Below are 16,068 nucleotides of genomic sequence, written 5' to 3'. Positions count from 1 at the left end.
GTAAAAAACCAAAGAAAAAAAAAAAAAAAAAAAAAAAAAAGACCACAGCAAAATCCAAAGCCCTTCTCATTCCTGATACCTCTCCTAAATTTTGAGAATTCTAGAGTGCTGAGTAATTTAGATTCTCTCACAGACCTGAAAAAATTCAGCTGTTCTCCTCTTATGGGATGTATAAAGACTGGTAGAAAAAGCTTTCCTGTAGACTATGCCTATAAAGCAATTTAATTTTTTTAAAAGACAAAAACATTAAGCTGTAATTATCATTAAGCCTTTATACTACCGTTATAACTTATTTTAAATGGAGGAGGGGAAAAAAAGAACTGTAATTTTAAAAGTTAAACCATTAGACATCCAGAAAATTACATTTAGAGAAAAGAACCTAAGGTGTGGGGGTATAAACTGGCATTGTCACATACACTCACTGCAAAAAAAATCAGCTGCCCCACTTAGCTTTTGCTGAAATCCCTATTTATCCACAATGAACTAGATATCTGTATTCACAAGATACATACGAGAACTGGAGTCACTTTCTCTCTTGTCCTCTCTTTGTTCTTGTATATCTTGAAGACAAGTTTTCCCTTGCCTGGCTTCTTCTTTGAATGATGTGTTATTGCCAAAGTCTGAAAGTCCCCCTATCATAACAGGGCAATGACAGAATAAAGATGATTAACAATATCACACTATTAAATACCATAAACAGAATAAATTGAACATCCACAGTAATTCAAAGGCCTCTTATCAAGTACATTCCAATTAACAGTGAACATTTGACCAAAAAAAAGTGAGAAAAATGATTGGCTTACTTTTACAGTATAAACATCGAAGCGATGCTCTACAGGATGAAATTAAAGGGGTCATTTGCAACATTTCTTTTTAAATACTGTACTAGAGCACTGCTTGTCTTTGATTCTGTTGCCTGGTTTATTTGATCAAAATGTCAAATCTTTTCAAGAACTATAAGAGGCATCTAAACATGGTTTCATTTTAGCGTAGTATGTTTCTCAGAGTTAATGCATGTAATTCTCATGGTTTTACTCTAGAAAGTAAAAAAATTGAAACAATGCAGCAGCAACCATTTGTTTGTTTGCAAAGTAAGATTAAAATAAAAATAACCAACACCACTCAAAAAAACCCCTGCAAACTTTCAAGCCACTATCTGGTCATTCTTAAGACAAAACATGGCCCCATGTGTAACTAATATAGTCCGACTGATTGATTTCAAGAACCAAATTTACTTCACACTAACATGGTTGCTCCTCTTCCAGGTTGTTCTAAAGCATTGGCACCAAAATAAAGCTAATTCACAAAGCAGATAAGAAAGTTTCTGTTCACTATAAATACTAAGCGAGCGCTTCAAGTCACAGGCATTCCGTGCCCTTTGTCCAGGTCAACCTGAAATCTCCAGCAGTCCCACAGCATCTTTAGGGGGTTTACTCCCATGCAGTTTAGCAGATAACAGAGTAAGCACCTGTCTAGGATCAAGAGGTACAACATGGCTGAAATTCAGCTTCTTTCCCTCTTTTCCCTAAGGATGCTGCCCCGAATCTCTACAGAGAGGGTAAAAATTGCTATTCTAGAGGTAACAAAATACTCTGGAATTTATGGAAAAGTTTTTGGGTCTGCCTGAAGAGTCAGCATGAATTCTAGCAATGCGCTTTCATGCAAAGTAATCTCAAAAAATCAGATGATGTCAAAAGCAAATACCATTAATTACATAAATGACAGTAACTTAGTAAAGGAGTCTATATGGTCTGAGTTGCAGCCAACATCACTAAGCTCTCATATAGTGGTTTGCACAGATGGTTTTCAAAAGAGTGGTTTATCAGGAAGGTCAGCTTCGTGAAGAACAGGCAGAAATAAAGTAAATTTGTTCAAGGTCATCCAGAAGGCTAGTGAGAGAGCCAGAAGTAGGACTGTGGTCTCCTGAGTCTAGGAGAAATACTCTAGCCATAAGGCCATCACATCTATCCTGTTTGTCAGGGCAAAGATTTATTTGTACATATTTGGAATCATAGAATAGCCCTGGTTGGAAGGGACCTTGAAAGATTATTTAGATGATCTTTGTATATTTATACATGTATATTGCAAAGGTCTTCCAAGGTCAACTACAACTAAACTAACTATATTGCTGGTACTTTAAAATGTACTATCTTGCTTTACTAGTAGTAAGTTATAAATACTTCGGAAAGTAGTATCTACAAAAAATACAAGCTACAGGTAATCAATAGCACAGTAATACAGGCATTTGAATACCATGGGAACCTTTATTGGAAAGAAAAAGAAAGAAAACCAAAATTTACAGCCTCAAATATTGTACTTGTATTTTAGATAAAAATAAATATGATAATTTCAGTTGGTATGCAGAACCTCCAAAACAGCACTGCAAACTCAGGGACTAGTCCTAGCTGCTTCTTAACTGACAAAAGAAAAAGGGGGAAACAAAAAAAAAGGCAAGGCTGGACAGGAGCTTCTGCCAGTTATGAGACTGGCTATGTATGAACTAGGATAATTAGCACATCGATCTCAGGTTCATGTTTTGTCTCCACGAAGAGCTGATACAAGAAATGAAGAGCACACTATTTTAGATTCAAAGAAAAAAAAGCTGTTTTTTAAAAAATTATGCAAGGACTTTTTTTTCTGCTCTCTAAAACGGTTTTATCATCAAATTCACAATAGAAACCTTATTGAAATAATTTTCTTATCAGCATGAAAATAAAAAAAGGATGTGAATACTCTACCAGGAATGGCTGTATGCGAGGTGCTTGCTGGTAGCTTCTTCAATGCTTTTTTAAACTGTGCTATTCCTAAAACAACGTTTCGTATTTTCATCCATAGGAAATAGCCACCTCGATTGCTTGAAGGCCAGGTACTTTCTAAAACGGCCTATTTTGGAAATATCAAAGTCAAATAAAGTCACCTTAAGGAACAGTCAGGTGTGAAATCATGAATTTAAGTTTCAAATTGGGTTACATTAGCAGTTATAAAGTATACTTCTAAACCAATAAAAACAAAAGACAACACAACTATTCTGTCTCATGTTCCTTCCAGTTACTAGAAATGACAAAATTATATCTGAATTTGCTCCCTTATTTTGCTTGCTTCTATTTGCCTGGACAAAAATACGTATTTTTTTTCCCTCTTTCAAAAATACCTACCTTATTGTAGTAGCCATAAGTAATGGCATTAGGGTCAACACCAGCTTTCTGCATTTCAAAAAGCACTCTCACTGCTAGCACAGGCTGACCGTACTGTCCACACAGTTGCATGAGTACTCGGTAGCACACCTGAAAATACACACCAGTTAGTATTGTGCTTCTGTAGTCAAACCTGTACTCCATTCAATAAATCCCATGGGCTATTTCTGGAATTCTGGGGCTGACTTATCTTACCTCATCAGGTGGATCTATTTTTTTGGTATGCATTTTTTGTAGCACATCATATGCAGTTCTCAGAGCCCTGACTTTTGAATGGCACACTTTCACATACGCAGGCAGGCAGATAAACCAAAGACCATAGCAGTGACGTAACAAACACCTGGACCACATCTGTGGTATGGACGAGTACTTCTTTGCAATTTTATGTGCAGATTTAATTTCCTGTAAAGAAGCATAAAGATTATTTGTGTATATTTACATACACATTACACAAGCCTACATGTTAAAAACTGAACATGTATCATAACTACAGAAATTGCAACATTAATATGAACAACATACTCTACTAGTAAAGTGGAGAGAAAATGAAAGCAGAGTGAGTGATACCAATATTCCCCTCCTAAAAATTTGCATTTCTTTAAATTTACGTCTATTATTTTTGGAATTTTGTAAGAAACATTTGAAGACTCCCTCAAAGTCCTGGACAGTGAAAAGCAATCAAGAAGTGGAAGTGGAAGCCCAACAGTTTATGGAGAACAACGTGAAGAATGCAGAAGGTATAGGGACAGCACAGCAAATGATGGTCTGTGGACAGGAGCCCTGTACGATACGGTGTAGACAAGAAGCACAGGTAAACATCCAAAGAACAATTAGCTAACCCATAGTCACTGTACCAGTGAAGAAACATTAGTTAGGCTGCAGCCACTGCCAGTCAGTCTTTTTAGCCAAACTCAAGATGAAGACAGTGAGCTGTCACTTTCCAAAGTGCCTCACGCTACAAGAATACCTGCAAGTACCTGTTTAGTTCTCCTGAACATTGGCGATGGGCTGTTGGGACTACTGGCTTTTGAGGACAGTTTGTTATTTGGTGCTGAAAGAAATCCTTCAGGTCGCTCAAACAAATCTAGTTTTAATACTGGAAATCCATTATAGCTGTAAAAGAAATGCATTGCTTAACTTCTATACTATAAGGCAGTTCCAAAGTAAACACGTCACATTCTAGCAAATGAAATCTCTTACACAGTTGCACCAGAAGCTACACAAGAAATAGGAAACACAAAAGTAAACCTTTAAAGACACTGTTGACAAAGCGCTCTACTAATCCCTCGGCATGATTTCATATGTCTGCACGGTCTCTCATCCTGTTGTTTCAAGTATAAGCAACTTAAATTGATAAATACATTTGCTTTCATAGCATTTTCTTTAATTAATGTGTCAAATCCATTATTATTCTAGCTAATAAAAAAAATATGTGTGGCTTAGTCCCTAGTGAGCATCACATGACAGAGGTTTATAAAAATCAATATGAACAATATAACATCTAAATACAATATGAATCTAAACAATAATATGAATCTACAAGATTAGATTTTAAAACGTTTCTCAGAATTAATGAAGAAACAAATAGACAAACTCATTTGACATAATTACTAAATTAGTAATACCAGTTTTCAGTGATTCTTTGAAATGCACTCCCTCTTTCCAAAGAGCATCTGCAGCTTGTATTGTTATCAGGAGTAGCAGCAGGCCGGACTGGGGCCATTAATTTCAGTGTTAACCTTAAAAAGTGTCAACAGCTAGCACGACATAATAGGAACACACAGCCAGCTTTAGTAAGTATTATTGTTTCTGTGTGTACGCACACGCAAAATCATTAAAACTTCAAAAGACCGGCACACTATGCATTTTTCATACACATTTTTATTTGAGCAACATAACGGGACAGGAAAAATCTGTACTTTGTGGCTACCACAAGAACCTAGAAACTAATTCTACAGGAGCAGCTGTTAGGTTTTTGGCTAGCATCCTACTGTGTCCTTAGGTTACCTGTATTGTAGAGGGTGCTCTTCACCATTTGGCAGATGAGGGATCTCGGGTGGTGTTATGAAAACCGTATGCTCACTCTTGTATGACTCATCCAGCTCTATAAGGTGCATTTCCCCAGTTTTGTCCATATCTACCTGGAGAAGTTATTTTAAAAGAAAAAGTAGTTATTAGTGTTACTGTGTTTTCAGCCGATAAAGCGATATGATCAAGCAGGGCACAGTCTGTATCGGCATCAAAGGATTGCATCTTAAAAGCAAGGATCCCTTGCAAAATTATAATGGGAATAGTAAGTGCTGCATTGTTTTTGTAAACTTTTGTAACCCCCACATAACAATCGATGTTTAGTGATATACTCTGAATTGACTGTTTTCAGTTAAATAGTTAAGTAGTTGTACAAAGAGGTTAATCTTTCTGAGTACAATTTCTGGAAGTATGCTGCCAACTGCAGCAGTAACTTGAAGTTTGTTTTTAAATATGAAAAGAAGAGCTTTTTTTTTTTTCCCCTCTGTTTCAACCACTGAAAACAATAACAAGCTTTATCCAATTGTCTGATGTATACAGAACCTAAAACACCGCTATCTAGCAATTTCAGTCACTTACATAGTCCTTAAGGTCATGCTAGTTGGCAGAGATTACAGAAATCCATACGCAAAGAGATAATGCAATAAAAATGTGTGACCTTACTAAAACTAAAGGGTGATAGAAGTAACTTTGTTTTTCTAAAAAACTAGTAACCCAAAAGGTGAAGGATAGCTTCATGATTTTTTTTCTTTCAGATAACTCAACAGTTGTATGTGTGAAAATACAGCGCATATTGGGTGCCCCTGCCCTCTCATAGCTAGGACAGAAATTCAGTTCATGGATAACAAAGGCAACCTGTAATAATAATACTATAATTAAGCATAAATTATGGCTGCACCTGTTTTGTTTTCAGCTTTGTAACTGGCAATTTGACCATAAATCTTTGGTTTGCTAGCCTGGCTGTTGCAGAGAGGAGGAGGAATTTGCACTTCCCAAAGTAACGCCCCCGCTTTAAAGACAGCAGCAGAGACATACTCCAAGGCTCCAGGCAAATTCCAAAGCATCAAACTGCAGGATAAAGGGGAAGAAAACGGTCCCACAGTTTTACGGGAAGAATTTCGTTCCATTGCTTGAGACAAAAATAAAGAAGCAAAGGAAAACTTGGCCACCCCAAACAAGATTTTGGGAAACTATGAACTGTTTCCCTTCAAGAAAAAGACAAGCCTTTCACAATACCATAAGCTTCCTACTGCTACAGTTTGCATTAAGGAAACCACTAGGAAGAGAGCAAATATAACCTGTATTACATTCCACCTGAGAGCCTTTACTTGATATTTGTACTGCTTTGTCTCTGATCTTCTGTCACCAATTGTGTCTCCTCCAATACCTCCTAAGTGCTGCTTCTGCTTGCAGGATGAGACCTGTCTCCATCTCAAAGAGTTGGCACCATCAAAAACTATTTAATTCGTGGCACACAGAACATGCTTTTTATTCACGTATTGATAGCCCCAGTGTTCAGCTCAAATACTGTCACAGTTTACATTTATAGCCATTATTTAAATGGTTTAAATGGCAACCAAAATGCAGCCAGAGTGCATGTTATTTCAAAGAAACAAATAAGCAGCCTGTGGAACCCAAGGATACACGTTCTTCGTGCCTTAAGAGTTTAGCGACAGAGAATTAACGTACAAAAAGCAGCATATTCCACAGTCCTCTCCCTCCAGTGAGGTGGAAATACATAAAGTTTCAGTAGAATACTTGAATATTTAAAATTCAATAAACATACGAAGAGGTGTTCTTAATTACACATTTTACTGCACGAGACAGATGGAAAGTATTAGCAAATAGAACCAGCTGAGTAGCAAGAACATATGGCTCCTGAAAAGTAGAAATAAATGAAACCTTACTTGGCAATTTAAATACTTCTAAGGATATAAAACCCCCATAGTTACAAGTTTCACCAGTGAAATACAATAAAGCCAGTAGTTTAAATATGTCTTGAATTGAGATAATTTTTGAATTCTTGGGAAAATGAAAACTGTGAGACAGTTACACTATCTCTTCCAGTAGACAAAATGGATAATCAATTATAATCTCTGCTGCTGCTGCCTAGGATAAAATAACACGTAGAAGAGATTACTCTTCATCTTAAACTATTCTTCTGAATTATCTGAGGCAGGGCTTAGATAATACTTTATAGATAACTAATTTCACAGTACATGAAATTTGTCTCAACCCAGTGGCTTATAACTACCCATAAGAAAGTGTTGTATCATCTTTTAAACAATGACATCAGCCTTTCATGCCCACCCTTTCAGATACTGGTTCACCTAGTGAAAGACATTAACATATAAATAAATATTCACTTTATTGGAATCATTCAAATTTGATATCTGGTCAAAGTAGAGCATCTTGGCTAAAGCTCTAGTTTGTATAGCAGTCCTTGGTATAGTTCAATATTTTGGCTCTGTATGTTACTGTTAAGCACAGTATCAGAAATAAGAGAAATCAAGAAAGAGAAGCAGGGAAGAGAAGAGGAGGCAAATATATTATTGTTCAAAGGAAACCTACATGGGAATGTACTCCCTCATGTCAATGAAAACTTAATTTCACAAGCAATTCTAAAGCCACAGCGAATCTTAAACACATAGTAATTTCAGTGCCTCAGTTTCCCCACAGTTATCACTCACATAGAAGTAGTTCTCCCATTAATAAAACTGAATGAAATCCTCACTGACAGAAATAGAAGTTGGAGAAGTACAAGCATTTCTATAAAATTTATTCTCATGGCACTCTCACAAGCATTTTCTTATAGTGGAAAGAAGCTGCCCACAGCATCAACTAGCAAAATAACTGGCATGAGAACAGATGAGTGTCTGCTTCAACTGTACGAGTGGCTACTTAGCCTTTCAGAAGAGGTGACAGCTCCAACAGCTCCACAGATTATGTGCAGTCTCCCAGTGGCACCACCAACGTAAGTATTACTTTTTTGGAAGAACTGTTTGAATTCCCAGGCAAGATAACTTTAGCTAGGGCACCAAATTCAGTACCCTCATAAACCCTTCTATAAAATTAAAGTTAACAGGTAGAATTTGACACTTACACAGTCACCACATTCTGAATAAAAACCTTATTTAACATTCATCAGAGACCTAACCAGTAACACAATGGAAACCGCGCAGCACGTTTAGTCTCTGGGATATGTAGACTGCTGTCTATGAGACCTCCCGTTTTCAAACAGTAACTGGCGTACAGCAAAGCAAGTGCTACGTGTTGAAGGCTTTTAAACTGAACTATAAGATAATTGAGTGAACATCATGAAAATGTTTGTAGTTAAATCAATTTACAACCCACAAATACCTGCAACTCATGCTGTAGAACTGTGAAGCACACTTGAGAACTACTACTAATAAAATACTGAGACTAGCAAGGGCAATAAAGAGCATTAAATGCCATTAGATCACGCTTTTATATTTCTCTCAAACTTAAACTTAACTGCTTTCAGATGTGTTTTCAAAACAACTCCTTTTAGCTCTTCTGCACTTTCATGGCAGAAATAGTCACAAATAGAAACTGTAAATAGCAGTATTCATAGTCTTCAGTATTAATTCCTGTGGAACAAACAGCAGGTGACCTACTTTACAGGAAATCCTAGACACCCGTGCATTACTTAAACATCAGTGTCCCAGAATGGAGTGTACAGGTTGCCAAGTAAGATGACAAATAGGTGTGGAATTTCTTATAATATTCATAAAAATTTCTTTCATGTTACAATAGAAGCAAACAGGGATATAAGATTGTGGGGTTCAGTTCAGTTCTTCTGAAATCAAAAACTAATGGCAAAAAATTTCAAGCAGCCTCCGAACACTTCTGTAGATCCTCTTTGGAAATACAATGAAGCAAGTATACCTGTACTTTTTAGAAAATTAGGTCTTCACAGTGCTCAACACTATACTAATGTAGACCTTTCTTATAAATATCTTAAGATTTTCAAAAATCTGAGTGATACGTCCATGGAAGACTAGGAAAAGAAATCCACTTTGAACTGGGAAATCCAACATTTTGTGAGCTCCAGTCCAGCAAAAGTTCTAAGCTTATTTCAAGAAAAACACCAATTGCTATCGTGTTGCACTTTCACACTCCTTGTCACATAATTAACTGCCTTTCCTTCTCATTACAAACGAGAGAACAGCGTAGCAACAGATGGCAAGGTATTCCTTTACTGCAACACAAACATGATGGCAGTGTAACAGAACCCACAAAAAATGTCAGCTTATGCAAAGCTTATATGTGACAATAATAAATCTTGCTTACTTTAAGAAACCCATACATTTTATATCAATCAATATTTTGTAACAAGGTCATTAGAAAACATTCTTATCCAAGAGAAGAGTACCAATACAAGCATTATATTTAAAATATTTACATCAGCAAGTTAGTCTTGAATTGGGGAAAGCAAGTGACAGAAGCATGAATGAAAGTAGAAATGATAAAGATTTGTTTTAATTATTTACATTTAGTACAAGCCTTCTAAAAATTCTGTAAGAGTAACTAGAGAATTAGTGTTAGAAAGAACTGGCCAGCACATTGTTTAAAAAATGGTCAAGGAACCTTCTATTTATCATTATTAAAAAATTACGGACACTGCCTTATACCTTTTAGTGTGCTGCTCATCAACCCTATTCCTAAATGGCTGCATGAAATATTACACAATCTATAAAAATGCTTGTAGGTTTACCTAAGGAATATAATTCTTTGATAAAGAAGCTTGAAGTTCCTACTTTACAGTCAGAATATTACACTTCTTCCTATGGGCCAGTATTTCAGAGGCTAACATGCATGTGAAAATCAGCACTTCTCATTTGTTCTCGTGATGTTATATTTACACTTTAAAGAACCTGAAGCAGAAAATGAAGCAAAACCCAGAAAAAAAAGGAAAATGGAAGGCTCCAGTGACTAGGAAAGAGGAAGAAAAAAATAGAAATAAACTTGCACTTCAAATATATCCTGTTTGTACTATATCAGATAACGTAAGCAACAGCAGAAGTTAAAAAACTATACGCATATGAAGACATGCTTACTTTATCTACGCAGTCATCAAAAAATGCAAGGCTTGCGTCCTTATCGCTGACAAAAGAACACTCTTCTATGAAGCGAATAAACATCTGAGTTTTGGTCATCAGTGTGTAGAACTTCTGATGTGAGCGATCTCGACTTTTGAGGAAACCTATAAAGTGAAAACAGAAGCATGTAAGAATGCCTAAAACAAAAAGAGCCATCATGACAAGTCAGCATATAATCTGCTAACGAGCAATAGCCTTTCTGTAATCTTTGCCACTACTATGCAATTTTTTCTGCACTTACATTTCTACCATCATTTACAACACTAACACTGCAAATGTTTTTATTCTTTAAATAAGAGACAATCTAAACTAATAAATTAATATGCATAAATTAATACACATAAAACAAGTTTACGACTATTCACCTTGTAGTTCAAAGAGAGAACTTGCATCTGTGGCTGTTTCAGAGGGGGCCTCTGTTATCGGCCTGAGATAAGATCTGTAACCTTTTAGTATTGAGGCCATGAAACACAGGAATGCTTCCTGGATCTCCAAATCTAAGAGATGCAATTTCTTCCCAGAATTCAAATCGTAGTCATTCATTGCTAATTCCATTAATGCATCTTCTCTTGGTCTCTGTTGCACTGTGAACAAAACCAACATTATAACATTTCACATTTTTTCCCCTCAATATTGATAAAAAGAAATTTCTCTTTATCCAACTCGATTCACTGATTACTGAACTCCATTAAGTTTGGAACAGATTAAAAAATATGTGATTAAATTCAATCATGACATTCCACAATGGGTTCAGCTTAACCTTACACAACTCGCCTATCTCTGGCTAATACCAAAAAGCAAGATACGTTCACCTTTTCAGCTACACTCGTTTCTACAGCAACAGAGAGAACCAATATGGACAGAGCTTTAAAAAGCCCTCAAAGAAAGCTTCACATGTTTTATAAAAACATGTGAAAATTTATACAAGAGCTGATTAAAGAAACATATTTTAGGGACAAACACATAGATGGGATGCGTGTATTACTTTTTTTGTATTACTTTTTTTTTTTTTTTTTTTTTTTTTTACAGTGCCTTTCATTTCAAAGTGTTCCCGAAAAGCAGACAATACATATTAAGTACCTATATACACAGAAAAACACCACTCAGATGCAAAATGAAGTCATCAGAACACAACACAATGCAAAACACTTGATACAGAGAGAAAGCAGGCATTTTTAAAAGATCTAGCAAAATCTCTATTCTTAAAGTCGATCGTTGCATCAACATTTTAAAGCCATCAGAACTCTAGCTAAGTCTTCACTGCTACACACAAAGTATGGTAACATTCTAATAATGTCTCAAAAAAGTGAAAGGATAGTTTCATCACTGTCTTTCAACATAATATAATCACAGCCAGTCTTATATTGACATAATTTTAAATTCTTATCACAGAGTTGCTTAAAGATCAGTACCACTCTGTTTTTATAGACTATAGAGAACATAAGGTTTAAAAGTTTCTCTAAAGAAATCGCCACCATAAAATATATCAAAATGTTGAAGCAACAGTCAATTTTTATCACCTACCAGCTATCCACTTTTTTTTGTGCAGCACCCACCAATAAAATTCTGTTTCTGTACATTCTAGCTGGGACATGATTAAATTCTGGTGACCTCAATAGCCAAGGTGTAAACAGCCTTAAAAAAAAAAAAAAGTGCCCCAAATCCAGGTGACAATTACAAAGATCTCATGCCATACGCTTTCCAGGTATGTATTTCTCAAACATGCAGTGTTGATCAACCCCATCCTTTTCATATTCTAATTTAACTCTTAACCACTTTCTGTCTCTGCCACAGCAACTTCATTTTACGATTACATTATTGTTCCTTAAGGCTCCCTCCACTGTCTATGGAAATCATCTTCTAAGCAGACAGGTAATGTCAGAGCGCTGATGGACTTTCTTCCCACTTCACAAAGGCTATCAGCTATGACGGCCAAACACATCAGCTGGCCTTGACTACATTCATATTTCCAAATGTTTTGTTTTAAAGAATTTCGTTAACATCATCCCTATCCATTTTTCCACTTTCTCACATCAAGGTTCAATATACCTTGCCCTGCAATATTTGAGGATTCTATCAACAACCAATTTTTTCTTAGAAATGTACAGCGAGTGTGCTATAAATTTTAAAACCTATCCTTATTAAAACATTTATTATTCCCACCTTAAAAATTTAGGTAAAGTACTACCAGCTTGAATGTTAAAGTTATGTCAATTGCCAAGACATCAGCAGGCTTGAGCAGGCTTTGAAGACAAAAGAAAAGTGTTTATTAGGTCCTGGCCTACTCTTTGCTTTACTATTCCCTTCTCATAGAAGCTCTGTGGGTAACAAGGATAACATCAATACAAAGAGATATCTATTGAGCACCACCCCATATATATGGAAGTCTCCTCCTCCCCAGATGCCCCTACATGGGTTCTACACTCTGGACTTAAAGCATGTATTTCCCCATTCTGTACAAAACCGTTATGTTTAGTGTAATGAGTGAGTTAAGAACATATTTAATTATCTATATTTATCTGTTAATATGGCACACTATATCCAATGTAAATTTTACTATGTACTTTCCCACTCACATTCTGCCAGTTGCTGATATAAGTTACTTAAAGTGTTCATCAGATTTTTACAAGGTTTCTTTGGTAAGATCTTCCATGCAATAGCTTTCTTGTCTCCCGTTCTAGAAGGGGAAAAAAAAAAAAAAAGCATGAGTATACACTGGAATAAGTGTGTTTTCAGAGGATTTTTCTATCCCACCGGAGAAATGGGAGAACATACAGAATTTGCCCCATTAAAACAGGACTGAGAAGGACTAAACACCCAAGTCAAACTTGATTTACTATATGTAGATTTGATCACAGCCATCCAACCAATGCCCCATGTTTCAGGATGATGATTATACAGCCACACTCTTTAGAACTGCAATCAATCCACTTAGAACTCATAAAAGATGGATTAATAGTATTAAGCACCTGCCATGGCACAAGCAACCACCACACATGCTATGTTCTGAGCTGTAATTACTTAACATAAGATGGAGATAATGACTAGAATGCTGGTTGTAACCCGAACTCAATTTGCTAGGATAACTGCTTTGTGTTCAGTGCAGATTGACATGGACTTAACTGTATCATTATCATGATGAAAAAAAAATTACTACAGTCTTTGTCAACAGAGGGCACCAGCAAGCCTCAAGACCTTATCAGTTAAAATTGCAAAAATTGTATGGAAAAAATGTCAAAATTTTTACAATAAAACAATTAATCTGTTCTAAGAAAATTCACAGGAAATCAGCTAAAAGTAGAACGAAAACAGAAATAACTGGAAATGCCAGAAGAAATGCACAAACACGTTCCTCTTAACCAAAAAGTACCAAAACCAAACCTGAAGTTACCGCAGCCTAGTCTGAACTAGTTCTCAAAAACTTCAGAGCAGAACTGCTATATAGACTTGGTATCAACACAAAATCCTTAACAAAAACTTCTGTTTACAAGTAGTTAATATATGCAACCATCTCTAAATCCACACACAACTACTGAAGCAAAAATAAACTCACAAATAAGAAAATTTAGGAAGAAAAAAACTTCTTGGTTAGGCATAGTAATGCTGAAAGAATACTACCAATAGGAGGATGATATATAAGAACACTGACCAAAGACTTTGAGAAGTTACATTAAATATATACTGAGTATCCTAAACATTATATTAAAAATTTAATTGAACTTGTATTTCGGAATTAATTTTGTGTGTTTTAGAATCTTGAACTAGAAGCCTCTTCTGTCTATTTTTCTATCACATCATCACAAGGAAATAAATAATTCTTTGGTTTGAATATCTAACAATATGGAGTGTTTCCCAATGGTTTTAACAGTGCACTGGTGTCCCTTACTAGTATTTCTGATGCTAGATAATTAGTATTACAGAAAAACGTAGTACTCCACACAGTTCTGAAGGCGAAATAGTATATTGTTATTTCACTTTGTTAATGATGTCATGATTCTAAGTCTTAATTAAGACTCTCTTACCCATGAAAGCTCACATCTCTCATTCTCAACGTGAATTTCCTATATTTCATATTGATATGGCATATAATTTAATTGTTATAATCTTCAAGCAGATGCCCATATGAAGATACTAGAATTTTTTCAACACTAAGATAGCTGATCATGAAAACAAAACTTACTATTCTCCTCTAGGGACAATGAAGTGAGACACAATATGGTTAATCCAGGAAACGTGCCAAAGTTTGCAATAAGATTTTAATGTAATAAAATCAAAGGCAATAGCGTTCCATGAGGACTGTACCTCCACTCTGCCATGTTGAACAGGAGATATAATTTCTAGCATGCTCATTTCAAGAAGGATAATATATTAGAAGGTTGTGGTTTAAAACAAAGCCCCACAAAGTTTTGCCAAAAAGCTAGTTTTTGCCTTTGAAAACAGGAAGCAAAAAAAAAAAAATTGACACAAAGGAAAATTGTCAATAAATACTTACTGAGAAATTGTATTGGTATCTAGGTCAACACAACTAACATCTGGTGGAGGGTCATAGAGATCGAAGTATCTTGAATCAATTCCCACTATGAATGGGCATGGTGCACTTAGCACATCTGCCAGTGCCAAGGGACACAGAGGAATATATGGGCAAGGCCAGTGGAAGGGAAATATCATCTTCAAAAATATGCAGAGACAAAAACATAGGTTAAACACATATGATAGTATAGCCTATGCAAGTATAAACCACACTTAATTAACTGCCGCTTCAAAATTATTTAACATGGCAGATAATTATTACTGAAAATCTAGATGCAGATTATTAAATAAAAAATACACTAATTTCTCTAAAATTTAGTTTGTAGGAAAAGCTCTTAGGTGTAATAGACTGTATATAGCAGAGGTAGCAAAACAATGCTTAGTGAAGACAGGCAGGAAAAGAACATGCATTTAAAATTCTGCAAGAGAGAATACAGTGCTATTTGGGAAAATCAGGGACTCATACTTAGTGCATTGTGATGACCAAACAACATGCTTATTTACAATATTTGCAGACAAAGGACCAACAACAGTTACTCTTTCTCTTCTGTCTTTGTGGGATATCGTCAGCAACATGAATTTTTCTCTCTAATGTCCTTTATTCTTATTTTGAAGTAACCTTTAAGCCTAACAGCACTACTACTAATTTTAGATTTTATCTAAAAACATCCTTTTTTGCACTTACAGGTGTATGATTAAAAAAATATTACTTACAGAGACTAATGCCTCTGTCACACTAGTAAGGACAGAAGGTCGCAATGAATGGATGAGAATTTTATGTTCTGTCACAGCAAATACAAGTAGCGTTACTGCATTTTCAGGTCCTAAATTCTGAAGTAGTGTAGAAAACTTGCCCCCACTGTTATGGAATAGAAACACACAGGTGAGTTAGCAGAGACCATTAAAAAAAAAAAAAAAAAAAAAAAAAGAAGTGTTCAATAAGGAAACAGAAAACAAAGCATTAGAGTAGGATTTTATAAACATAAATCTGCAAATCTTTCTTTTAAAGGAAGATTGCAAGGCAGACTACTTGGTATGCTTCACTGTTCAGTGTGGTATGGTTACTTCCCTATAGTAACTGTGATTCCTTGAGACTTTTCCATCAGTCTAGACTATTTTCAGGACACGCAGATGACTTTCTTTTTCAGAAGCAATTTACAGGCAGACAACATGTGTTTCTATAATAATTCTCC

General features: G+C 35.6%; 1 protein-coding gene across 5 annotated transcripts in view; it reads right to left on the bottom strand.

Annotated features, from left to right (window-relative positions):
- Positions 1–16,068, bottom strand: part of DENND4A (DENN domain containing 4A) — a 51,964-nt gene that overhangs the window by 11,358 nt on the left and 24,538 nt on the right. For all 5 annotated transcript variants that reach the window (XM_035902515.1, XM_035902519.1, XM_035902517.1 and 2 more), the window contains 11 exons: positions 15,590–15,734; positions 14,838–15,013; positions 12,922–13,022; positions 10,711–10,929; positions 10,304–10,449; positions 5,202–5,335; positions 4,172–4,307; positions 3,390–3,596; positions 3,156–3,284; positions 2,739–2,883; positions 513–632 (listed from right to left, as the gene is read on the bottom strand). In XM_035902515.1, coding sequence (XP_035758408.1) covers positions 513–632; positions 2,739–2,883; positions 3,156–3,284; positions 3,390–3,596; positions 4,172–4,307; positions 5,202–5,335; positions 10,304–10,449; positions 10,711–10,929; positions 12,922–13,022; positions 14,838–15,013; positions 15,590–15,734 — 1,658 coding nt within the window. The remainder of the gene's footprint in view (positions 1–512; positions 633–2,738; positions 2,884–3,155; positions 3,285–3,389; positions 3,597–4,171; positions 4,308–5,201; positions 5,336–10,303; positions 10,450–10,710; positions 10,930–12,921; positions 13,023–14,837; positions 15,014–15,589; positions 15,735–16,068) is intronic.

The sequence above is a fragment of the Egretta garzetta genome, unplaced genomic scaffold (genome assembly GCF_000687185.1).
Source record: "Egretta garzetta isolate BGI_Z169 unplaced genomic scaffold, ASM68718v1 scaffold549, whole genome shotgun sequence".
NCBI lineage: Eukaryota > Metazoa > Chordata > Aves > Pelecaniformes > Ardeidae > Egretta > Egretta garzetta.
This window is presented reverse-complemented; position numbering and strand designations above follow the sequence as displayed.